Genomic DNA, 26,943 nt, shown 5'->3' with positions numbered 1-26,943 from the left:
ACATGGACTGGTAGTGTGCATAATTTGCAGGTTTCGGGTTTATTTAGTAAGAATTGTACACATTGGGAATTGTTGCACATAGATGGGAGAAGTGATCAACCAAGCTGAGCAAGTTTAGAATGTGCATCAGCTTCTGAAATTCTGTCCTGACATTACTGGATTCCAGCTCCTGACAGACATTGCCTGATTCAAGAGTTCCTGAATGAAATCACCAGATTCACAAATCCTGATTTATAATCCTGGATCCTACAGTTGTTGCCTCATCCCAATAAAGTGTCAGTTCATAGAGAGAGAATATGTGATGGTCTGGTGTGTTATAAATTTTGTATTGCTAGGAGTTTGGGACAGCACCATTACTCACAAGTGGCAGGGCCAGCCACATCATCATTTTTCCATTTGATGTATGTTAATTACTACAGGAGGAAGATTGCTTTGGTAGGAGTATGACACTAACAAGAACAGAATGAAATCAATCTTTTCCCTCTTGCTGAAATGTCACTAATTATCCAGTTGCTTTGCTGCTGCTTAGGTATGTGTTATACTATAAGAACTATACTTGGATACAAGTATTCAGTATGCCTAATAATTCCTTAATAAAAATTGCTAATCATTTTGCTTTTGATGTAATTCAGTGTAAAGTTAGGTGTTTTGAGAGTTGGTCTTTTGTCTCTCCTAGACTTGTTTCTTGTCTCTTTTATGATATTGAGTCTGTAAAACATGATAATGGAAGGAGAAACTTCACATATGACAGGAGACTTCTGATATCCTATAATTGTACTTCATCTTTATTATCTACTAACTTCAGGTCTCAAAGACCTTGTTGACCATGTACTTTAGTGGTACAAAAATCTGTACCCTGCCTTTGTCACAGAAAATAGTGTAACTGTTGCTGTTTGCTCAGATGAAACAGTAAGTTTTGAAGTTTGTCATCTGCTGCTACAAAAATTGTCTCCATTTTATAAAGATTACAAAATTATGAAAATCAATCAAAATTAATAAAGATGAAAAAAGAGAAGAGTTGGTAAGGAAAAATTGATTTAGAATTGGTCTAAAAGCTTCCAAATAAGCTTAAAATACACGCAGCTAAAAGAATTACATTTTATTTTCAATTCCTTCAGATATTTTTCTTGGCAGTAGCTTAAATCTTGACTTTTGCACAAAGTACACTTACTGCTAAATAGTAAAAAACTATTTCAGTTGTTTCTCTTTATTCTCCCTTGCTCATCAAGTTGTTTATCATTGTATGCTTGAATAGAGCTCAAGATTATAATAAAGAGTTAAAATAGGACAAGGACAGAAGACACTGAACTAGATGGATTAAGAGCAATTCCTTTGTTTTAGGGTTTGCAGTTCTTCCTATTGCTCACCATGAATTGTGCTTGAGTGTGCTTTGGTGTCCCTAGCCTCTGTTTATCAGAGGGTGGAGATGGATGGCAGGAGAGAGATCACTTGATCATTACCTGTTAGGTTCACTCCCTCTGGGACATCTGGCATTGGCCACTGTCGGTAGATACTGGGCTCGATGGACCTTTGGTCTGATCCAGTACAGCCGTTCTTATGCACTTGGAAGAGATAAAGCATTCGCAGCCATGAGCACCAGGCACTGACAAAAATGCTTCCCATTGTTCCCCTAAAACATAATCTTCCTCAGCCAGTGAAGATCAGTGCTTCATGCTGGGTGCTGGACCCAGTGTTCTTGCAGGCCCATCACCTGGCAGTAGCCATTCTTCCCAGTTTATTTCACCTTATGGGTCATAAGTAACAAAGCACCATGCTCAGTTGCTCTATCAGTGTTTCAGTGCACTTTTCATCTACCCCCTTTAAGACTGAGCCCTAAAGCCTAATTCAGTAAAGCACTTAAGCACATGCTTAATTTTAAGTGTATGCTTTAAATCCCATTGAAGTCAGTAATAATTAACACTGATATCAGTAGGATGTAAGCCAATCCCTAAAATTAATCCTAAACTTAATTTCTTTATTGAAATGGGATAGACTGCAGAATCAGGACCTAAATCGCTATTTTTTTCAAAGTTTCAAGGGTTCCTAGATAAAGAGTTTGTTAATATGCACAACCATTTTGTTTAGGCAATCACATAACCAATAGTGTATTGACTACTTTAATTTTCTCACATGAGCAGTCCCACTGAGTACACCAGGACTAAGGGCTCCACAATCAGGCTCCTCTCATAAAAGCTTTAAATCAGTGTCTGCTACTGAATAAATAGGATATAAACCACTAACAAAAAGTGAGTGTATCTAGGATGCACTTAATACCGTACCTCTAAAATGTTTGGATAAATCACGCAGAAAGTAATAAGAAGCTTTTAATATTAAATGATAAACAGACTTTGAGCATCCCAGTCCTGTTTTAGGAAAAAATTAATCAGCTTAGCTATCGTATTCACAAGTTTAATGCTCTGAGAGAAAAGTGATTGTCTAATTTTTTTTTCCACAGTAATTAAGGAAAGTCAAAAGCAGCAACTGGAATCTGTGAGCTACTCCTCTCGTTACGCTCTGGGACTCTTTTATGAAGCTGGCACATGGATTGATGTTCCCTGGGCTGCACAGTACATCACCAATAATCCCTGCATACGCTTCATCTCCATCGATAATAAGAAGCGCAATATAGGTCAGTGCTCCTATTATTTCCCTTAAATAGTAACAATAGAGGGTGTAGATCATGAAAAATGCTGTTTAATTGAGTGTTGCTATTCTGAACAGAGCAAGTATTTAACTCCAAGCCACAGGGGATAAAATTTAATGTCACATTTGGGCTGCAATAAAAATGCACTATGAAACCAGGGAAGTTTTCAGAAAATTATCACCCAGCACATGGTTTGTATTACTGAGTTTATGAAAACAGTGTCAGAGGATTTAAAACATCAAAATGTTACTATTCCAAGAAATAGTCTTCATTCTATTATTTAAACATTAATTCATGCACATGCCAGTTTATCTACCATCATCTATTATTTTACAACTCTTGATCTTTCCATTGAGAATGCTTGGAACTGTTAATGAATTATATAATCAAGCCTGATCAGTCTAATTCAGTGTTAACTAGTTTGTTATTTCATCATGGAAAATCTTTGATATTACAGTATGTACAGTATTACTTCACCAGACTACTTTGCAGAGTGCTGCTTAAGAGCTTAGCAAGCATTCTGTGAGGCTTACACTTCTCATCTCTTCGTTGAAGATGTCATAAAAACAGATAGTATACTGTACTTATTAACCATCGTTAGCAAGAATCCCATGGGAAAACTACAACTCTTGAATCATGTTAAAAGTAACTATGGGCAACTTTCTAATGTGAATTTTTTGTGAACCATTAATCTTTTTTGGGGGGGAAGGGGAGTGCTGGGTTTGGTTTTTGTTTTGTTTTTTTATTGGTGGGGAGGGCAGAATGTGAATCCTATATTGCTGAAATTCTTGGAAAATAAAAATTGGCATAAATTTGTTATCACTAAATTGTAGTGAAGTGAGGTTCTATCTACCTTGGTTAAATCTCTTGCACTTATATTTGATGGCGTTTCTTAGAACATCCCAACTACACAACTATTTCAAAAATCTAACTGGGACATCCATAGTCTAGTAGATTAAGCATGGGGCTAGGATTAAGGAGATCTGAATTTCTCTTACCAGCTCTGCCACTGGCTCACTGTGATCTTGACAAGTCAGTTAACTTCTGTTACTTCATCTGTGAAATGGGAATAATAATCTATCCATTTTTGCAAAACACATGGAGATTTGTGCTAAAATGTGCTGTGAACTACTGAACAACATGAGCGAGTAAGGATTTTCAGAATTAGGCTCTATATAAATACAAGGTAGTATTAATTAACTAAACTGAAGCATGGTTTTATATGCAAGCAATGAACCTAGAAATATTTCTTTTTAATTTATCTTGTTCAGTCTGGACTGATTGAGTTTAAATTCATACTTCGTATATGCACTGATCAGCATCTATCTATGAAAGTACTCAGGTGTGCCCATCACTAGGGTTTCCCAAACATCAGCAAAATTATATAAAGCAATCATATTGGAAAGACTGAATTCATTTTTACTTGTATTATGCCAAATACATGGAATTTTAAAACTATTACTATATTAGTTACCATCTTTAGGAAGTAAGGCAAGCCATTATTTAACATTATTATTGTGGGAAAGCTGTGGCAATGAGATGATCTCATATTTCCCTCAGGCAGCAAGAAAACCTGAGGTTGTTCTACTTACTGGTGTAAGGGTACAGCTATGGGCCAGCTGCCTGGAACGGCTTGCCTCCTGCTTATATAGTTTTCACCCTGTTTTCTAACTCCAGCATCCCCAAATAATACAGCTGTCAAGTAGGTCTCAGAGAGAGAGAGGCCATTCCTGAGATATCCCAGGGGCAGCTCATGTGAGGTTATTAAAGATCACCATCTGGACCTTGACCTGAATCCAGTAATGAACAAGGAGCCAGTGTAACATAACAAGTTACAAAGTGATATGCTTATGTCTTGCTGTGCTGCTGTTGCATGCTCAAACTTCCTGCTTTTCTCTTCCATCCTCACATTTACAGTAGCTAATTGTGGTAGTCAGGCTTGGAGATGAGAAACTTCTGTATTGATGTGGCCAGGTCCCCACTTGGCCACTGGGGATGATCACAGGCATTTCTTGTTACTGTTGCATCACCTTGATGATCAGAGGGTGCATGTCCCCAAACTGAGGGTGATGATGTAGTTTGGGCCATCATTTCTAAGTATTTCACTTTTCCAACCAAAATCACCTGGCGTCTGTTTCAGGTTTTATTTTAGCTAGTGACTCATACTGCCCAGGCATACTGACTGATGGTGCTGTTTATTGATGGCACAATTAACGAGCTGCGTAGCAAGTGTTTTGGACATATTAATATGTTACTAAAGATTATGAAAATGTATATATTCAAGATGACACACACTTCCCACCTAATAGTGTAGGCTCCAAAATATCATGATGATAAATTCTCTAGGAAAGTGCAATTTCTCAAGAGGAATGAACTGCCTAGCAGTTGCAGGGTTTGAACAAGTTGAGGACCAGCAATTGCAGATGAACTGCCTCCCACAAGGCCTCATTACAACATATAAACAGCCAGCCAGCCTTCTCCTTTGTACTCTGTTCCTTGTTAACTTGAATTTTAGACATTTCAACTTTGTTCCAAGAAAACTAGTAGTGGAGTGGGAGAATAATGCATGTTAGCAAGGAAAGAGAAATATTTCTGATGGTGGGAGCTCGTGCATAGCATGGGAGGTTTGAAAGACGTGCCCTTGCTCTGTTTATTAAGTATATTTTAATAAATAAAAATATAAATATCTGAATAGCGCACATAAATTGTCAAGGAGAGATTCTCGTTTCTTTATACACAACTCCTAATGTTACGGGAACATGTATAATTATACACACACACGTAGCATTCAATGTGTAGTTTACTTATATTAACGGTATAGTAACTGAAACACTGTTTTACAAAGTTTTCTTTGATTTGTTTTAGTGTATATATATAAATAGTTTACACTTTCATTTTTCTCTTATTGCACCCTTGATAGGTGTACATTGTGTTTAAGAAAGAAATAGTTGCTTATGCACACAAGCACACAGAAGGTGGCAAATATTAAGATACAAACAAAACATGGTGGGGGGAACAGTGCCCCACTACTTTTATGTACGATAATGTATACATAATAAGGTAAGCAAAGATTTTATATTATCTGGGTTTTACACTGCTGATGAAAACTTATTGGCAAACAACATGGAACTGCAGCCTTGAAGAGCACTACAGCCTTCTGTTATGGGAAGCTCAGTTATTTTTCAAAGTAATAGATGTTTCTAAAATAGATATATGCATACACTGTCTGCACAAAGACAAGATTATTTATAGCTGTTAAATTCTATTGCTCTTTACAGAAGTACCAACTTTTTTTGTTGTTTACACAAGACTTGGTAATTATCACTTTGACTCATTTAGCAAATGACAGAAGATAAGGAACAAGAAATAAATAGCACTTTATAGTGGTGGTTTGACTTTTTATTGGTGAAATTTACAAATAAAAGTGAACAATTTACTGTTACTAAAATCATGATAGGATGCAGTTTGTTATCAAAGTTGTCTCAGATTGGCAGATGAGAGGTAAGCCAAGAAATAATACAGGAATAGTAATTTTGTTCATTTTAAGGAATATGATGTTCGCTTACCGCATTACTGTGCTTTCACATAGGCATTGCTTACCACTCTCTATTGATCAGGTAAACAATTTTTTTATGTTGTATTTACTGTACAGAAGTTGCAAGCCATTAAAGTGTATCATTGCTAGGAGACCCACTAGCTGTATAAAACAATGTACAGTATCCTTATAACTACACCTTGATATCCTGAGAGGTGCTGCTCAAGAGTCCCCACTCTGAGTTACATTATAAGACTTGATCCTGCAAAGGGATCTGCATAGCTAACCCTTGACTTCACTGTGTGCTGGGGATCTTCACAGGGGACAAGTGGGGAAGGAATCCTCCACTGGAGCAGCTCTGAAGCTGCTATAGTGGCCCAGAGGTAATAAACTCAATGGCTAGTGTATTCCCTCTCTGCAAAGGAGAGCTGCTCTTGCTTTGGTTCCCCAAATCCCTATTCCTAAAGGGTAGGGGGAATCTGCTAACAAAGAGGAGGGAGCAGAGTCTGTCCCATCACACTTATAGTATGTCATTGAGAGAGAAATTCCAACCATTGCCCTCAAGGAAAACATTCCCTATGAATCTACTACACACAGCCACTATAGACCAAACTCTCACAGCCATGCAACTTTGTTGGCATCAGTTGGTTGTGCAAGTACATAGGTGAGGGCAGAACTTGGCTGTGTAAATAGAGACTAACTGATACAGTTTGAATACTCCGATTCAGGAGCAAAATGAAAGGCTCTGGATTTCTGTGATGGTAAATTATTCTGTGCAGGTTTCAGTGTTGGCCTAGAGGAACCCTGTGGCCTAGTAATAGCAAGTCTGCTCTGATGGAGGATACATCAACACAAGCTGACTCCAACTCCTACTCTGGTGGGTCAGAAGATGGCAAGCACAACCCACAGTGGGCTGAGTCAGACAGGGAGTGGGTAGGCCATGGCATCCAGGTGGTGCACTGATTCTGTGGTTTCCATGGGCAGCCTCCACCATAAAGGCCCTAGGGACTCAGAGGTTGCAAACTAAATCCTGTGGCGCCTGCAGGGCTGTACCAAGCCCTGCATTTGTAAAATCTGTACAGGGTTTTAAAATTCAACTGTTATATATCCTCACTCTCATCTGAGGATTCTAGCTCCTGAACAACCACAGTATCAGTTACTTCAGCTGTCTCACCTTCCTGATTTATATTATAAAACAGAAAAATCAATAGTAAAGATTATTCATTGATTGCGCCATTCCCAGTATCTACATGGAGTATGCTCAGCCAGTAACCTCAATGGAGTCACACCTATATACACCAGCTGAGGAGCTGACCCACTGTTTTTTAATGAGGCTTGCATCTGCAGATGTAGTGTTCTTGAACATTGCATCATGAAAAGATCCTACTTCTATTGTATATTAACTTCTCTGCATAGTATGTATGCATATTAAAGAGTTAGACAATAGGCTGTTTTAAAAATCCCATCAGTATTTATAAAGGACAGTGGGAATTCTTCAGCAAAATTATTCCAAAAATCATATTTGTAAGACTGCAGAATCTTGACATTCTATAAGAATAAACACAGATGACATACAAAAAGGTAGCAAGTTCCCTTCTCTTATTTATTCTCTTATCCTCGGCTATGCCATTATATAATTTAAAAGCAAGAGAAGACACATTTTCATGTTTTCAGACTCAGCATAATTCTTAAGTATCCTTTTTACATTGTAAAGGGAAGACTCCTTTATCCCTCAGTACTGATGGAGCAGTTTTAGGAATAGGCAACAGCTAAAGCTTTGTCTCATGGAAGAGTCTACATCTTGTTACATGTGGATTTCCTTGATAATCTCATGCCTAGTCTCCTGCTGATTATGAAACCAATCAGAAACTATCCATGAGAATAAAGAAATACTAGATCAAAAATCTAATACTGCTCATACTCCCCTTAAATGAGTTCTTCTAAAACATAGTACATACATTACAGTGATACCATGCAGAATAAAAGAACCTCTGCAAACCATGGGAATTTTTAAGAGACATTCAAGATCAGTCTGTTCTTTTACCAACCAATAAAATAGATTCCATTAACACTGACATTTTGGAGGAAATTCTATGTATTTTTTCTGTTTCTTTCTAGGGTCTAGAATTTTATTAGTTATTTTTAGTTCAGATGTAATTTTATTAAATCTAGATCCTGACCTCTCTTCTAGTCTGAGGAATTGGACTGTTCTTCCCTTCTTGCAAATAGTGAGGCAGCTCAGCCTTATCCACAAGGTTTCAGGAACAAGTGAGGCCATTCCCCTTTAGCCCCAGATTCTCTGCTGCTATTGGTGCAGAGCGGCATTTATGCTCTCCTTTGTCAGTTGCCTGCCTAGTTTTAATAGCTTATTTTGCCTAACAGAAAGCAAAATCCCGCCCCCAACTCTTCACAATCAAATTGGATTTTTTGGATAATGTAAGAAAGTACCCCATGCCTCACATTAACTGCCATCCAAATCTACCCACCAGGAAACAATATCTTTCCTTTTTAAATCTCTCTCTTCTAATTCCAGGTTTTGTGACACTGGTATCCTCCACTTCTCAGGAACATGAGGGGGGAAAAAAACTGGTAGATTTTCCTCTGTGAAAGATGACACTGGTCTTGTGGCAGCCTTATAAATAAATAAGTTCCATTTGCAAATTGAGTTGCAAACTGAGGTTTATAAGTCCCTTTAGCTACTGATGTGAGGGAGAGACTTACCAAAAAATTCACAGCAACCCCTGTTAATAATGGTGGGATTCCCAATATATAGTTCTCTGGTGACCAGAACAGTTTTTGCCACTGATTTACTAAACCTGCTGGGAAGCAGATACTGTATAACCAAACAAGTGGTGAAAATGGGCCTCACTTCCCAGGCTGCAGTGTTGTTCCTTCTAGTTGTAGTATTATTCAGCTGAACCAGTGGGACTATTTTTCTGGACTTTCGTATTGTTGGACACCTTTAGTAATTACATGGAAGTAATTTCTCCTGTTTTGCTAAAGCCAGAAGCTAGGGTGTGGCTATTAGTTGTTTCAGAGTTCACAGTGGCTTTTGTTTTGTTGAAAGTTACTGAGTCTTCTCTCTAAACCACAAAGCAGATATAGCAAACACAGGCTGTTGTACAAGTTTTCTCACACTCCCCACAAACGTGCTTCAGTCAGGAGCCAGCGCAACCACTTCTAAGAGTGAGGATGTTCATTCTCTGTACATTCAGTCCTTGGCGCCTCTGTAGAGGCAGAACAAGGGTGTTAATGTGGTAATGTTTTGTCGGTGTCGGATCTTTTTAGCATAGGAACTGAATAGTGATCACCAGTTTAGGCCAAGCACATAACATTCTCTCAGGGCGTATAATTATCTTTGGACAAATACATCTGGCTTTTATTTTATTTTTTCAGAAACTTTGGCCTCTTCTCTGTGAGGACTGCCCAATACTCATTTCAAGAGCTGTTTGAAACGACCATAGGGTCCTTCACACAGGGCCAAATCCTGACCTTGTCTTACAGAGGACTAAAGAGTACAGATGTTCCTTATTCTTTTGCATGGAAACTCAGCACTAACCTGATCAAGTTTCAGAATAGAGAGGAAAGGGATGCAAGATGTTCACCAAATAGTCTCTTGTATAATTAAAACAGCTCACAAACTAGAATATCTCACTGTTTTTAGGCCTTTGTCTTCTGAACCTGCTGCTGTTTTTTAAATCTACCATTTTCTATTTCTTCCTTCTCTTCATAAAGGTATAGTTTTCAGCTTCACTGATCCCAAGACTTAGGGATGCCAGGCATCCCAGAATCAGAGGTAAATTCTCAGGTCACAAAATATATAGAGACTGACCCTGAGCCAAGCAACGTTGTAACGTAGTCAGATTATTTACCATCTGCCAATGGAGCACTAAACTTTGAATATTCCTGAACTCAGCTTTTTAGCTGAGCTAACGATACAGTTTGCCAGAAGCGTCTCATTGTTTACATCAATTACACAGAAGTTTTCGGGCACATCTGGTAACAAACATCACCACACTGATCACAGATTGCTGCTATGTTGAAAGCTCTAAATTTTCTTCTAAATTGAATGGTTACACAGCCTGACTTGATAGAATTTCTGGACCAATATTCTTTGTTTTATTTTTAAAGATAACTGAAGCTTTTACAATCTACAAGAGAGAAAATTCTTATGAACAAATGAACCACTGTATGCTCTGCATGAGAGCCTGTGTGGTTCAGTTTGATCCATTCAAAGTCTCCTTCCCCCTTTCAAACTAGTGGAGATGACTAAGCAAACAAAACCTCACTTTTTGCCTCCTCTTTAGTGGAAGCGGAGATTTCATTATTTTATATGCAGAGCCACTAATGAGCCTTGCAAAGCTATATACTTGACTAATAGAAGTGATGGAGTTTTTAAGCTGTTAATATTGTGTGCTATATTATACCAAAGTTTCTTTAAAACCTTAAGGGCTATATCTTGACACCTTTTCCTCGGTTTGAGTAGTACCTTATTCTGTAAGTAGCCTCACTGAAATCAGTAGCAGTACTTGAAGAGTAAAGTATTACTCAACATGAAGAGTTGTCAGAATACAGCACGAAAACAAATTGAAAAATGAAAGAACTTAATTCTCCAAGCTCTGCTAGGATGCTGGGTGGAGGCAATATTGAGCCAGTTGCAGCTCCCTAATCATGTGCCAGTTAGCCCTTACAGAAGTTGGAGCAGTTAAGAGCCTGCTCTAACTTATGCCAGTGGAAGATAGGTGTAGGGAAGCTCTGCTCTGATACAACCGCTTCCTGATCTTAGCATGCCTCATTCCTTCCCCTTCACCAAAAGTTAGGGGGTGGCTGCCACAGCATCTGCCTTTGCCATCCACACCCCTGCAAAGATTTCCTCTGCACAAAGGGAATTCTCTGCTGACCAGCTCCAGCCAGGATCTATTCACTTTGTGCCTGTTCAGTAGCGCAAAGCAAAGAGAACAGAACTGACACAAAGAGCCCAAAATATTTTTCCAGATTTTATTCACTATTTAAACACAGAAGTCATTTTTCAGCTAAGACTCTGGTGCTAGAGACTTGATGAGTTGCTTCATCATGGATATGGTATTGTATCTTTAATTAAGATTCTTTTGAGCTAGAAGTTTAAAATATACCTGTCAAACTTGAGTGAATAAAACTGAGTTTCCTAGAAGAAAGGCTTATAGAAAAGTCAGGAATTTCTGAAGGGCATTAAAAAGGAGTGAACAATAATAATTTGCTTAAGTGCTTTAAACCACAAAATTAATGAAAGTGAATGCTATCCAAGCCAAATACAAATAAGCACATTTCATGAAGCTCTCCCATTCAGAATCTCATAATCTCCTTTCCTGATTCTCTTCCCTGCCAAATTGTGTGTTTTGCAAGATATAAATATATGAAAAGACCACTTTCCTTTTCTGCTTCTTTACAGGTTTTGGAAAAGAATCCATTGAGATAATACTCCAAACACAACATAATATATTATTATTTTCTGTATACCTGAAAGTAAAATGAATCCTCAAAGGGATGGATTTAATCTCTGAATTTTTCACCTCTAATCAAGTATTGCCTTTTGTCAATATTTTGTGACATGGTAAACAAGAAAAACAACTCAATTTATGACTATGTCCTTCATAATTCATAAGAAACTCAGTGTATGAACTTATATGAAGTTAGTTTTCTGCCTTTGCAGTATATGGTGGTGTTATTGAAAATAAAGACATTGGTCATCTGGAGAAAAACACCTGTTTCAGATATGCCTTTTAGTGAATTCTTGTTAACACAGATGTCTGTCAATAGGTCCAATATTTTTCAAGGATCATTTCTCTCTTGTCCCTTGTGATCTGAACAGCCAGATGCTAAACTGAATTATTGGCATTGAGCCAGTGGGTTTGAGAGGAGTTACCAGTGTCAGGAGCTTGATAAAGATGCCCAGAGGCTAAAGGACAGAATCCACCTTTAAAAAAGTATATTTGCTGTAGATCCTGAAGTCAAAGGAGGCTGAAACATCAAGAAAAAAAATGCAGGAAGAAGTTACTTCCCTTGCACTTGTCACAGTTAAATTATCTAAAAGAAGGTCAGGAGACTGAGGCCTTCTTATGTGGGTTAAATAGCTATGGATATGTCTACACAGCAGTGTAAATCCAGCTCTGTGGGACTCGAGCCCACAAGCATGGTGTTTATAAGCCCAGGTTTGAGCATCCACACTGAATATTAACCCTGGGTTTAGAATTTCTGGACCCACGTCTCACACCCACGCTCATGCATCTATACTGCACTATGCAGAGCTGAGCCAAACCAGACTTTCCCAGGCTTCCTAGCATCCTCCCCAGCTGTAGCATCTCTAGTCCTTAGTTTGTGGTACACTATGGGAAAACTTGACTGTTCATCCAATGGCACTTTACAGGAACTTGTTGCAGCCTGCCAGCCCTTCCTGCCGAGCGGTCTTTTGGGGCTACATGCTCCTGGCAACAGCAGTCTGAAACATGGAGGAGTTACCATTTGAAGATGCCTTGCTTGCAATTTCACACCTGTGTCAGGAAATGGGCAGAGCAGCTGGTGGACATTTCAGTGGCATTTTCTGATCTACCAAAGGCACTTTTGGAAGAGGACGACAACGATACAGACATGGCAGACTCAAGCTGGCTGATGCTGCTCACAATGCTCAGTGTAGTTGCTGATGCTATGTAGTGTAGATTGGTGCTTCTAGAGCAGGACCACAAGCACAGACTGGTGGGATCACATAGCCATGCAGAGCTGGGAAGACCAGCAATGGCTGCAGAACTTTTGCATGAAGAAAGCTGCATTTCTGGAGATTTGCAAGCAGCTTGCTCCAACCCTCCACCATCAATGCACATGCATGAGGGCTGCCATCCCTGCCAAGAAGCAGGTTGCTATAATCATCTGGAAGCTGGCTACCTCAGCCTGCTACAGGTCCATTGCTGAACAGTTTGGTGTTGGAAAGTCATCTGTGGGGGCTGTTGTGGCAGAACTTTTTGAGGCAATCAGGCATGTGATTTACCCACAGGCAGTTGGCTTAAACAATGTCCCTGCAGTAACTGCTCGGTTGAGAGAACAGGGTTTCCAAACTGTGCCAGGGCCATTGATAGGACTCATTCGCCCATAGTTTGCCCTTCTCAGGGAGCAGGAGAGTACATAAACTGCAAGGGGTAGTACTTCACTGTTTTGCAGGCTCTTGTCAACCACAGAGGCTGATTTGTGGATGCCAATGTGGGCTGCATAGGAAAAGTTCAGGATGCCTGGGTTTGCACCAATAAGGAGTCTGTCTACCTTCCTGGACAGACCAAGATGCTATTCCTACCAAATGACATTGTCATAAATAGAGTTACTCTCCACTGTTATTCTCTGGAGGACCCTACATACTCCCTTTTGCCTTAGGCTATAAAACTGTGTGTTTAATTACACTTTCAGTAGTTGTAGGATGGTGGTTGAATGTGCGTTTGGCAGATGGTAAACAGCACCAGCAGGATTTCAGACTGTGGCAGGACCCACTTGCTCCTGCCTCTGCTTAAGTCCACAAACAGCTGAGAGACCTTTTTGCTGGTAAAACACCCTGTGCAATTGATTTACAGTATTAGTTTCTACCACCCTTATATTCTATCTTGCCTCAGTCCTAGGGAGCCTTTAGTTCCTGAGGCAAGCAGGAAAGAGAAATCTCTTTCTCCCTGTCTCTTTCTGCTTCCCCCTTTCCCACTTCCTTCCTGTGCCTTTTGTATCACCTGCCTAAAGGCCTAATTAGCCTCTTAAGTTCTCCTCAGACCATCAGTTAGGCACAGCTCTTCTTAATGAGGTCTGCTCTGGAGTAATTAATTAGAGTTGCAGTGACCAGAGTGCTGACTAAAGTGCTGTTACCCAGCACTCTGTCACCCAGCCTTGTTTGGATTCCAGTGTCATCTGCTCTCAGCATTATTGTGGCTTGCTGCTGTGCTCGTCACAATCTTTGTAATCAAAGGTGAGCCATTTGCCTGAGTGGACCTGTAACAGCAATGAATTGCTGAACAGGTGCACTCAGCAAGAAAGTGCACCTGTCACAGGTGCACATGGGCAACAGAAATCAGAGATGCTTTGTGCACCCACATTGTGCTTACATGGACCAATGGAAGAGGGGGAATAGTTTGTTTATGCATGTATTTGTAAAGCAATGTTAACTGTAAATAAAGTACTGTCGCTGTACTCTAACAATGGGATGGGGGATGTGAGTGTCATGAATTTCTATTTAATGATGAGAAGACTCCTTATACAAAGTGAGGGTAGGAACAGTGGTTGTGTGAGACAGGAACTGTGGCTTTTCATTATGGACTGATCTGAAAAGATGTATTGAGAAATTGTATTTGGATACAACTTTCTAGTTGTGCGTTCTTCAAAATCACTCATTATATGATGTGATGCCGTGATGGTAATAAACTTCCTTAAGGAAATAAAAGCCTCTATTTGTTAACATGGCTATATTACAAAAATACCACAATAGTTCAGAATTGTCAGGCAAGCCAGCTGCCATTTATTAAAACACCAAAACCAGTCATAAAATGAAGTGCATAACGCAAATGTTGAACAGTGCAAAATGATGAAATCAGTGCAAATAAATAAATCCCCTACTTCTGCCTGTCCCCTTTCCTCCTGTTCTCCTTTCCCTTTCTAGTGTGGTTAGCACACACATGGCACTGCTGCATGGAAGTGGAGGACTAGAGGACTGCAGGGAGTACATTTGTCCTGTGCAACTAGGGTTCAGTCCCATTCCATAGGCCACCCAGCCATATTATTGTCCAGTGCATTCCTGGTCTGCAGGACTTACTACTATGAATGGGACTCGGGACATGGTGCAGTTGGAACCTGAGCCTGAACTTTCATGGCCATTAGCCCAAGAAGCCTCTCAAACAAACCTTTCTGCTGCAGTTAGTTTTCCTCCTTCAAGCGACATTGCTTCTCCAGAAACTGCACTGCAAGTCTATCCGCTCATGCTGCAATTCTCTCCTTATGCTTTGCAGCCTGTCTGTGCCTTCCCACTTGCCATGGATTTTTCCCTTTGGTATTGTACCTGCTTGTTGGCTCTGACCAGGATGTTCTTCATAAGTTCGTCACTGACACATTTCCTCTTTGAGCACTCCATGACAGTTTGAAATCCCGGGTTTCTGCTGTACTGTGGCTAGGCTACAGAGGTGGGAGGGCCTGAAAACAGCTATCAAACAGTACATTATTGTCTCAGTATTTCAAAAAGGATCAGCGCATCCTCAGACAAACGTGCCTCTGGAATCGCAAGGCCAAAACTGATACTTTGTAAAACTCACCTTTGCTGTATTCTCAGAAGAACATTTAAGTTCCCAGATGCTCTGTGGACACAGAATTAATCAGAGTGAAAGGTCTGCATTCAGAATGTTAAGGTGAAATGTACAGTGCCGTATGTTTAAAAATTGCAGATGATAGTGGCCTTGAGGAGTGGGGTGCCGTGGTTTACTACAATCCTTACAAGCTTTCCACATTCTGGAGGACATAACAATGCTGGAGGTTCCTGAATGGCAAAGGGACATTCTGTTCCAAGCTACTGGTGGCAAACCAGCTGCGTATACCTCATAGGTTTCCAAGCTTATGGTGACTAAGCAATATATCTAAGCAAATTGAGAGAGGTAACTGCAAGTATTACTTCCATGACAACTGAGCTGTCACTCATACCCCCTTGCAACAGCGTTAAGGTAGTTAGGTGTGGTGGCTGAGCTATTCCTCCCCACCACCCTCTGGAGCGTTTGGGAAAATCTCTTTAGAACTATTCTCTTGGCCAGTACTTCTGTGGAGTAAAGGCTTGAGGCTAAACTGGATCCTTACAGTTTGCATATTTCAAAACTACTTTACTCTGACTCAATGGACTCTGGAAAATCTCCAAACTGAGCAGTATGGAGGAGGAATTAAAAACTCAACTGACTGTTTTCTGAAGTTTGGTATGTACATGCTATAGAGGAGATGAGAGATTTTAAAGAACCAGCTCCGATCTCGAAATCTCTGGCTACTAAGCACAGCAACAAGTCACAGCAGGTTAGGAATATTTATTTCATTAAAATATTTAGTGATCTTTCAGCTAAGCCCCCTCTCTGTATGCATGTGCAAGAACTTGTAAAGATATGATACATGCAACAACAAAACCCAAAGTAACAAAAATATTCTTCCACTTTAAAAAAAGAATCTTCTAATAGTTCCCCCCACCCCAAGCAAAAGTCAGCTTGTGAATGGCTACTGTGCTGATGGGGAAAGCAAAAGGAGTCTTTCCCCTTTGTGCCTCTGGTGCAGGGACAGTGCACTGTTTGTGTCTCAACATGCATGATCAACCCCAAAGTGAGGAGGACATGCTAGGCCCTGACTCCTTACTGGCCAGCAGAGATAGTTGATGTGCAGAGGGGAGCATGCTGCATCCTCCTAAATGTTGGTGAAATGGGTGTAGCGCACCCAGGAGCTTTGTGGGGAGTGGTATTAAGCCATAACTGAGCCCTAAGAAAACAGGCAAACTCCAAAGGTTGACAAATTAAGGCTCTGTCAAATCAAGAGGAAAAGCCATTGACAAAACCCTGTCCCTAGTCCCCCAGACATTTTGAGTCTGGTCACTGTGAGCAAAAGCTATATGGCTAACCTCAGCTCAAGCTCAGGGGAAAAGGTGGTCTTTTAGTTACCTGGTTCCCAAGTCATATCAAGCATTCTAGATCAAAATCAACAACTTGAATTGCAATAGAGAGCAAACTGGAAGCTACTGTCAACTTTAGAAATATAGTAGGATCTCAAAGTTATGAAAACCAGAGTTACAAACTGACTGGTCAACCACACACCTCATTTAGAACCAAAAGTATGCAATCAGGCAAAAAAAAGCAAATACTGTAAAGCAGAGTACTGTATTAAACGTAAACTACTAAAAAAAGGGAAAGTTTAAAAAAAAGATTTAACAAGGTAAGGATATTTTCTGTGCTTGTTTCATTTAAATTAAGATGGTTAAAAGCAGCATTTTTCTTCTGCATAGTAAAGTTTCAAAGCTGTTCAGTTCAGTTGTAAACTTTTGAAAGAATCATAACATTTTGTTCAAAGTTATGAACATGTCAAACTTATGAACAACCTCCATTCCCGAGGTCTTCATAACTCCGAGGTTCTACTACAGGGGTAATATGCTGTCAAACAGTAGTACTTCTCATCTAACTGGCAGCCATAATTCTGCACTAGCTCAACGGTGGCTTGGTCCACATCTGAGAAAAAAGATTACAAGCATTAACCAGACAGATGACTAGGTGCTGACACGATGCAAGAATCCAGATGTGACCAAGAATCTCAAGTACTATCTGTGAACTGCTTTGAGAGAAACTTTTTCATTAATGCAAATAGACACTTACCCTGCCACTCACTCTAAGACCATGTCTGCACTACAAACTTTGGTCAACACAAGTTACCTCAGCGCACAGCCAACAAAGTTTGCATAGTGCTCAGGCGCATGCATGCTTGGCTGTTTGCATCAGCATTGCATGTACTCACCAGGAGTTCTTGTGTCGATGCAAAGTGTGGCCCACCAAGAGTAGGTATCCCAGTGTGCTATGCATGACTGTCCAGGGAAATGCCTTTGGGGAATTTTTGCAATGTGTTATGGGATAGAAGTGAGTCACTCAGGGATCTCTGGAAGTTAAGGGTCAAGTTCCCAGAATGCAGCTTTCTCCATGCCATAATGCCATCCCTATCCCATAATTTTCATGTTTTTTTAAATCCCACAAGCCCACATGACACTTTTCAACATCTGCCATCTCTGACAGAAGTATCGAGCCCAAAGAGCTCTGCACTATTCTCATGAACATTGCAAATACAGGATGCACAATTCTCCTGTATTTGCAGACCTGGTTTCTTTCCCAACCAGTGGATTACCACTGGCAATATTGAAATGTCAGTAATGATTCTGGGGGACCCAGCCTATCCCTTGTCCCCCTAGCTCAGCCCAAAGTAAAGATTCAACTACCAGCTCTGCACGTGCAGAATGACAGCAGAGTGTGCTTTTGGTAGATTGATGGGACACTGGTGGTGTTTACTCACCGGATTGGATCTTAGTGAGAAAAATATCCCAATAGTTATAGCTGCCTCGTGTGCCCTGCATAATATCTGTGAGGTAAAGGGGGCAAAGCTGCCGCCAAGGTGGAGGTGGAGCAGCTGTCTGCTGGCACTGTACAGCCAGGCACAAGGGCCGTTGCAAGAGCTCAGCATGGAGTTATGTGGTTGAGAGAGGCTTTGAAAGAGCACCCCAAAAGTCAGCCACAGTAGTGCTCTGTGTTGGAGTGTTTTCTGGGGGCCTAGAGCTTTGAGAGTTGTTAGGAATTGTGTAGTGCTTGCTGAATATTTATAAATATGAGACTTTTCCTGAACCTATGAGTTCTGTAGTGCTGTACATTTATAAGCACTGGATTCTTTGAGTACGGCTATGATGCCTGCAATATATTTTGTGAAATAGTAAATATATTTTATTTTCAAAAATATAGAAATTTATTGAGTGACAAAAACAGTGCAGAAAATCAGTGTGCAAAAAGCTAGGCAATGCAATAGAAACTTTTAATATAGATTAAAAGTTAAAATTGGAAAGACACTAAACATTTCTGTCCATTTCTTTGTAGTCCATTGCGGCTACACATACACCAGCTGTGGTTTTCCTTGCTGTCCTCTGGCATGGAATGGCAAGGGTAAGGATGTGGCATGTGATGCCACATAGTACTTGGGGGACATAGAGAGTTGCTACAATGGAGTTCTCTAAGGACTGCAGAGAGTGGGGAGTCCAGAATTTTTGGACCTTAGGTCAACCAGGATCTGCACTATCTGGATCTGCTACCTCTCTCTCTCATTTTCCTGCTGTGACTTTCTCCTCTTCACTGGGTAGGTCTACACTTACTTCCTGGTTCGGCGCAGGCAATCGATCTTCTGGGATCGATTTACCGCATCTTGTCTAGACGTGATAAATCGATCCCGGATCGATCCCGGAAGTGCTCGCCGTTGACGCTGGTACTCCAGCTCGGCGAGAGGAGTACGCGGCATCGACGGGGGAGCCTGCCTGCCGCGTCTAGACCCGCGGTAAGTTCGGACTAAGATACTTCGAATTCAGCTACGTTATTAATGTAGCTGAATTTGCGTACCTTAGTCCGAAGTGGAGGGTTGGTGTGGACCAACTCTTTCCTTCTACATGTCCATGGCAATTTCTTTAGACTTATCAGCAGTTTACAGTATCATTGATCATGAGCTTTTGGTGGCTCAGGTGTGGACCTGGGTTTGGGCAGACTAGTTCACATTTTATTCGTTCTGTTTTTTCAGGACAGGAGAATCCAAGGGGTGCCCCGAAGGTTCTCTTGTCTGATTCTACAAGGCTGTATGCTAATGCCACTTCTGTTCAACATGTATGTAAAAAGCCACTGGGGGAGATAGTGAGATGGTAAGTGCAATGGACTGTGTTGTGCTGCCATCAGCATGTGGATGGCACACACTTCTAAGGCCTTGGCTACACTTACCCGCTAGTTCGGCGGCTGGCAATCGAACTTCTGGGTTCGACTTATCGCGTCTAGTCTGGACGCGATAAGTCGAACCCGGAAGTGCTCGCCGTCGACTGCGGTACTCCAGCTCGGCGAGAGGAGTACCGCGGCGTCGACGGGGGAGCCTGCCTGCCGAGTGTGGACCAAGGTAAGTTGGAACTAAGGTACTTCGACTTCAGCTACGTTATTCACGTAGCTGAAGTTGCGTACCTTAGTTTGAATTAGGGGGGTAGTGTAGACCAAGCCTAAGTCTTTTCATCTGAATTGGATGGCTCAGTCTAATATGCCATTTTATAGATGGGACAGGGGATGGGATGGATGGAAGTGAGCTGGCTGAGACTCAATCCAAACAAGAGAGAGGTGATACTGCTTGTTAAGAACATGCATTTTATAAGAGATTAATTCCCAGGCAGGAGTGCTTTATCTCACTAACTACATCTGCTTTTTGTATCATTATTATTATTAAAGCAAAGAGAATGTAAGTATTTTCTTTATTCCAGCACTTCAACTATGCAAATAATTTTTGGATGCCAAGTATATGGTCAGTCAAAACTATGACGATCAATTGGATTATTCCAATGATAATTTAATAAAACCAAAACAAACAAAAAAACAGGTTTTGGTCTGAAATTTATATTTACCTTAAAATTAATTTTCTGAGTCTTCCTAATCTTATCATGATAATTCAAGTCTCATATTGCTCCAGAGGCTGTTCTTTTGGAGCAACCTGAAATATGATTGCTGTGTGCCATGAACAATTTTCTGTTGTTTATGAAGGATTATTTCTTGTATGTACTTAAACCTACATGTGTCTATGATTAATTTTTATAGAAAACCCTGTGCCACTCCTTGAACTTTTACATTGGTTCTGATTTCGTTGGTAGACATGTTTGCAATTTCTGTGTTTGTTTTCTCTTTATGTCTTGGGACATGACATATATTAATTTGCATTGCAAGATGTATAGGAGGAAAGATAGGTTATAATAAAACTAAACCTGCAGCTGACACATCCCATCGCAAGATGGAGTTTCACACCCTTGGTTAGCAGTTCATAACAGTAAAGGAGCTGCTGTTGAAATGAAATGCCTGCTGACAGAAAGGTATTTTGCACAATCACACATGCAGCCTAGATGAGTGACATCTCCCCCAGTCTCTGTGCACATCGAACAGCAGGTGCAGGCTGTGTGCTTCCCTGGAAGGCCATGGCACTTCTCTCCCACCCAGCCACAAGCAGCACTTCCCTTTCCCTTCACTTGCCAGCAGCTCCTACACCTCTCCATCCTTTGCCAAGTAACAGCAGCTCCTTCCCAGTCCCCCTTTCTCTGACTCACTACCCACTGCTGGACATGGGAAGGGGAAAAGGGCAATGGGTGAAATGAAGGGAGAGGAAGGCAAACCAGAGAAGAAAATAGTCCATGGTAGAAACAGGAAGAGGAAAGAGAACATCATGAAAGGAAGAGAGAGAGAGTTGTATGAGAAAAGGAAAGTAAAATGTTATGAGAGAATGAAAAAGATGGACTAAAAAGAAAAAAAAAGTCAATTTTAAGGTTTGTAGGCTGTGTTTTTAAATGCACCGGGGGGAATATAAATTGACAGAATTCATATATATTTATATAAACATGTAAGCAAATTAGTTATGATCCTCAGGCTCTTAGAACACTTGGTAGTACATCACATCACCATGCAGTTCTTCAACAGTCCAGATCTGAAAGAGGAAGTGCTTCCCCCTCTTGACTCATACTTTCATACTCTAGCTGTCATGGGTGTGGCTGCTTGTCTGGGTCAGTTTTGGATGTTATTTGTTCAATTTACACTTGGCATTTGCTTCTGTGTTTCAGAGAGTTCTAAAAGGATGAAAGCAGCAATAGGAGGAGTCCTGGTTGTTGACAGATAATCACAATCCCCTTGAGCTACAATAGGCCAGTGTGTTTTACATTTTACTATGACCTGCCCTCCAGAACATTAGAATAGTCATACAGAAGAAAAGTGGAGTCATGCCAAATGGTTGGCACTTGTTTATATTTTGGCAGCAGAGTGGAGCTAGAACGTAGGCAAATTTGAATTTCATAATGAAAAATGAATTGTGTGATTGCAATCAGCTAAAGTTAACTTGAGCAAAAAAGCAGCACTAAATCCAACACATACTGGAAGAGCTGTAACAGACAAACTTATCTGATAGTATAATTTTACTTTTGTGAGCTAACATGCTCTACCACACTACTGTGTTTACAGAACTACAATGAAGTTGGCCAAGATCTTGGCCATTTTTTAAGACTCTGATTTGCTCTGTTTGTGTTTTTGAACTTTAGCATCCAAGAATAACCCTTAATTTTAAAAAACGCCCTTCATCCAATAACCACTGTTTTAAGTTCATAGCTGTTTAAGTTTCAGCCAAAATTACAGGAAGTTCTGCTGTTCCCAACAATAACACATCTCTTGATTGCTGTTCCTCATTGCTTTGTGATATGGTGACATGCTGAGTCTTCTCACTTTAGCTAATAGGAGCCTTTCCCTTTTTACTGTTCTCCTTTTCTGCCTGGGAAGCGTCATGATTTATTCTTTGTATTTGGTGGCCAGTGTAAACACATAGATCGCTGGAAGTAGGCTGCCTCAAAGCCCATGCCACTTAACTCTTAGCACCTAAGGTGAGTATATTTACTATGCTGTGCTGAGGATGCGTATGCTTCTCAGGCAACTTGCTTCCCACGTCCCCAAAATGTGGCATGCTCTCCTTTATAGCACAGTTCCATCCCTTTTCGTTCCCTCTATACAATAAATCCTCCTCTAGCTTCCCAGCTTCTGCTTTTAAAGTCTTATGAAAAGGGCTGTCCTCCCACAAATATGCTCCATACAAGGAAGTCACTGTGACAGTTAGGGAATATATCTGTGTTCTGAAAGAATCCTGTCTGATTTCCTTCTAGTTTGTCCGCATGGCTTCATGGCAGCCTGCCTGCCAGACGGCCTCTGAGCTGGGGATCCCATAGCTTCCAGGGTCTATGGCTCTGGGGCAGCCCGCCAAGCAGCCCACCTCTGAGGCAGGGACCCCAGGGCCCGCAGCTCAGGGGCAGCACTGCCTCCTTGGATTGGAACCAAACCCAGGGATTCACAAAAGGGGGGGAGGGGGAGGAGACTGGGGGAGGAGCAGTGCATTCAAGAGATTTGTTTTGTTTTATGTAGATCTGTAATGTTCTTGTGCTTTTCAAGAGTAAAGTAAGTGTGTGTGTGTGTGTGTGTGTGTGTGTGTGTGTGTGTGTGTGTGTGTGTGTGTGTAAAAATTCATTTGCTAAGCCTATGTTTCCTTGCTTTACTGCCACATGGACCCTGAAGGCTGTAACTAGGGGAACCAGAACTCTCCAGTCATGGGGTCTCTGAAGGGATGTGTCCAAGCAACTGGGGGCCTCAGGAGGTCTGTGACACTGATTCTGTGGACTAGGCAGACTGTAGCCAAGAGCGATGTCAGACATGGTTCTGCACCTGGGGGAATGCACCTGTGAGACCCAGATCTCAACAGGCTGGTATCTGTCAAGGGAGCAGGACTGCAGCAGGTTGTTACAGTCCCCACCATCAACTTCTATTGTAGACACTTGCTGCCTCCCTCCTATTATTTCTTAGGCTGAAATAGAATTAGACCCAGCATCAGGGGAAAGCTGATCTCAATGAGTAGTCTTGCAAGGGAGAGGGGTATTACTGGGCAGGGGAGTTGGACTCAGTCAAGATTCACTGCATGTAGGATTCCTGACCCACTCCTCCCTCCCAATGGGCTCACGTCCTCCTTCCTCCCCACAACAGCAATCCCTAAGGGACCCGATCAAATCCCTGGAAATTAGCCAGTCCCAAATTACATCCACTAGGGAATGTGATAGGTTCCCCATGAGCTTCACATTCTCCTGTAGGACAAAACATCCAACTTCTTATTTACTCAAATCCATTTTTTATTTTCATTTTCTGATACACATTTGTGCATAATTCAGAACGAGCTGCAAATAACTTGACATCTCTGCAGAGATGAGAACCCAGGCTCAAACTGTATATCTATCAAACTAAGTCATGGTGTTAAACCCTAATAAAGAAGAACATTCTGCACTAACTAGTGAAGTTGTTAGTATTGCTGTCCTGATTTAGTTCATGGTCCGCTTAACTTAAAGACCTCCGTTTCAGTTCCCTCTGTAGTAAATGGATATCTACATCATAAATGGTACCTTACCTACATATATCTGCTCAATAAAGGCACAAAATCTTGGGGGAGAGGTTGTCACAAAAAACCTTGGGTGAACAAGAGTGTGCATCCAATAACTTGAGGGAACAACTGAAGCCACTTTGAAAATGTAGCCTTAAGTGTCTAAGTCTCTCCTAAAGATATATTGAGTAACTTTTAGTAGTAAGGATGGTGACTGGTACCTGCAAGGTATTCTGTTTAGTTTCATTTAAGGCAGACTGACGTCCGTGACATCCACTATCAATTTCCACAACTAAGTTTTTAGATTTAGGAGCAGTGTAAGCAATCCTTAGTTCAGTTGATTCAGTGAAAGTTTTGGGGTTATTTTTGAAAGCAGTTGTCTTTCCTTCTATGTCACCCACACAGAGTCTTCCGAATTTGGGCCATCTGTTGTTGTGCACACCAGTGTACCATTTGGAACTGCACATCTAGAATGGGATAAGGAAAAGGTGCAGCCGATAATCCTGGATCATCTGGAAAATATTATGCCAGGTCTGCCTAAACCAACTAGCATCAAGTGCCAGAAGTGGAGATACTCTCAGGTAATTATCTATCAAAAAAGAATGATGTGTGAGTAATAGAGAGGCCATCATATTACAGCTTACTCTGAAGAAAATGGTGTAATAATATTGAGCTCTTGTATATCTGTACAATCAATTTGTAGAATGCTTTACAATCAATCAGTCTGGATGAAAGCTACTATATGGATATATAGGCAGTGCCATTTTACCTGCATACTATATCCAAGGTATGCAGGACACTTAAAGCTAAGTGTATTATCAACTATCCACAGGTTTACAGAGAATAAGTAGGTGAAAATCTGATTATGAAGGATAATCAGTATCCATAATGCATTCATCCATAGTTAAACTTCTACATAAAGAATACAGCAAAATAATTTTCACTAGCTGTGTGTGGGGAGTGAACTATTGAACATTTTTAGCATTTTTTTATCCCTTTTGTACAAAGAATAAAGTTACCCAGATTTCACTATACCTGAAAGTAGGACATGTTGTAAGGAGTACAGCAAGGAAATAATTCAGCAGCCCTTTTCTCATGGACCCATGTCTTTCAACGAGATTTTTGCTGTATTATTTCATATAGTAACTCAACCTGCCTTTTCCAGGTGTTGGTGAATAGGTGATAGTATTAGCAAAATTCCCAACCTATTGCTGAGAAGCAAACACTCCCATACTAATTGTTCTCAGTGTATTTGGCCCAGTTCTGTTTGCCAGTACATGAAAATTAAACTTAAAGTAAGTTACCTATGGGGAAATCACAGCAAAATTTGGATATTTTAAATGTCTCAAAAAAATCAAAGGAAATGGTTAGTAATAGGGTTACCATATTTTGTGCCTCCTAATGGAGGACACTCCCGGGGGCCCCGCCCCCAGCCCCGCCCCAACTCCGCCCCCTCCCAAAGTCTCCGCCCCCTCCCCTGCTTCCCGCGAACATTTAATTCGCGGGAAGCCTGAAGCAGGTAAGGGGGGGGAGGAGGCGCGGCCCCGGCCGACCCCGGCCCGGCTCCCCGGCCCCGGCTCCCCGAGCCCGGCTCCCAGCCCCGCGGGCCCGGCTCCCCGACCCCGGCCCGGCTCCCAGCCCCGCGGGCCCGGCTCCCCGACCCCGGCCCGGCTCCCAGCCCCGCGGGCCCGGCTCCCCGACCCCGGCCCGGCTCCCGGCCCCGCGGGACCGGACCGGCCCCGCGGGACCGGCCCGGCACTGCGACCCTGGCCCGGCCTGGCCCCCGGCCCGGCACCGCGCGCCCGGCCCGGCACCATGCCTCCGGCCCCGCGACCCCGGCCCCGCACAAAGAGGCCCCGGCCGAGCCTCCCGATTTTCCCGGACATGCCCGGCTTTTGGGGATTTCCCCCCGGACGGGGATTTGAGCCCCCAAAAGCCGGACATGTCCGGGAAAATCCGGACGTATGGTAACCCTAGTTAGTAATTTCCTAAAGCATTGAAATATATGTCGATGTTTACTCAGAACCTCTTAAGTTAAATTACATTGGCAAAATTAAACATGGACATTCATGCAAAATGTTTACTTAAAGTAGTTAGTCACGTCAAAGATTTTTATTTTTTATGAAATCTGCAAAAGTGATTGTAAAGTACTGGTTGTAAATTCTGTTCATGATACATTGGCTTACAACCAAGTTTAAGAATCTGGCCTAGTTGGTAAAGTCTTTTCATTTGCTATAAACTATATATACATATACATATTTTCCAAGTCAGCTCCCTGTTCACAATATTTTTAAAAATAAATTGTGTAACTAGGAACTTAACATAGTTTCATATTTTACTTGAAAATCATTTGTTACTTTTATTTAGAAACGTCGTGTTTTATTTCTTTTTGTTTGCTTTTTTGTGTTAATAAAAATCTCTCAATATTTTTAAAATAAAAACATTCAGGATATCCAAACCCTAGGACAAATCTTTGTTATATGGATTCAAATTCCTGAAAAACCATTTACACTGAAAATACGCATGTAGTTCTCTGATTAGTAATAATTTAATATTATTTTATTAATTCCCATAGAGCCTGTCATTATGGCAGCTAAGTAATTTAATTACAAGATAACACCATGTTTATTCTTATCATTGATTATTCCTATTACAATAACACCAAACATGCCAATTGCATGCTACATGCTTTAAGTCAGAAGCAGGATCCCTGTCCCAGAGAGTGCAGAGAGACCTTGATTGTGCAGTAAGCGCTGTGCAGGCTTCTGGATCCTGCTTACATGAATCCCACTACAGAATCAAGACCAGAAGAGATAGTGCCTGGACAAAGGCGCTAAAAACAGGGGTTGAGGACTGACTTTAGCACACATGTTGTTAATAGATTCATAGATTTTTAAGACAGAAGGGACTATTAGAGCATCTAGTCTGACCTCTTGTATAACATGGGCCATTCACCAAGCATTTTCAAAACTACGATACCCGCATGAGGAAATAAGGAAACAGATCAACAGAGCCAGACGTGTACCCAGAAGCCTCCTACTGCAAGACAAGC

The 26,943-nt window shown here is 41.2% G+C and overlaps 1 protein-coding gene across 7 annotated transcripts in view; it reads left to right on the top strand.

The window, feature by feature from the left end:
• The window catches only part of RNLS (renalase, FAD dependent amine oxidase), a 141,226-nt gene that overhangs the window by 96,391 nt on the left and 17,892 nt on the right, over positions 1–26,943 (top strand). For 6 of the 7 annotated variants that reach the window (XM_024107271.3, XM_065553517.1, XM_005292500.4 and 3 more), the window contains exons 5-6: positions 2,456–2,629; positions 24,297–24,472. In XM_024107271.3, the coding sequence (XP_023963039.1) occupies positions 2,456–2,629; positions 24,297–24,472 (350 nt within the window). The remainder of the gene's footprint in view (positions 1–2,455; positions 2,630–24,296; positions 24,473–26,943) is intronic. The other variant, XM_042856844.2, reaches the window with a different exon arrangement.

This window comes from Chrysemys picta, chromosome 7, assembly GCF_011386835.1.
Source record: "Chrysemys picta bellii isolate R12L10 chromosome 7, ASM1138683v2, whole genome shotgun sequence".
Taxonomy (NCBI): Eukaryota; Metazoa; Chordata; order Testudines; family Emydidae; genus Chrysemys; species Chrysemys picta.
Note: the sequence above shows the minus strand (reverse complement) of the source record. Positions and strands in the feature narration are given on the sequence as shown.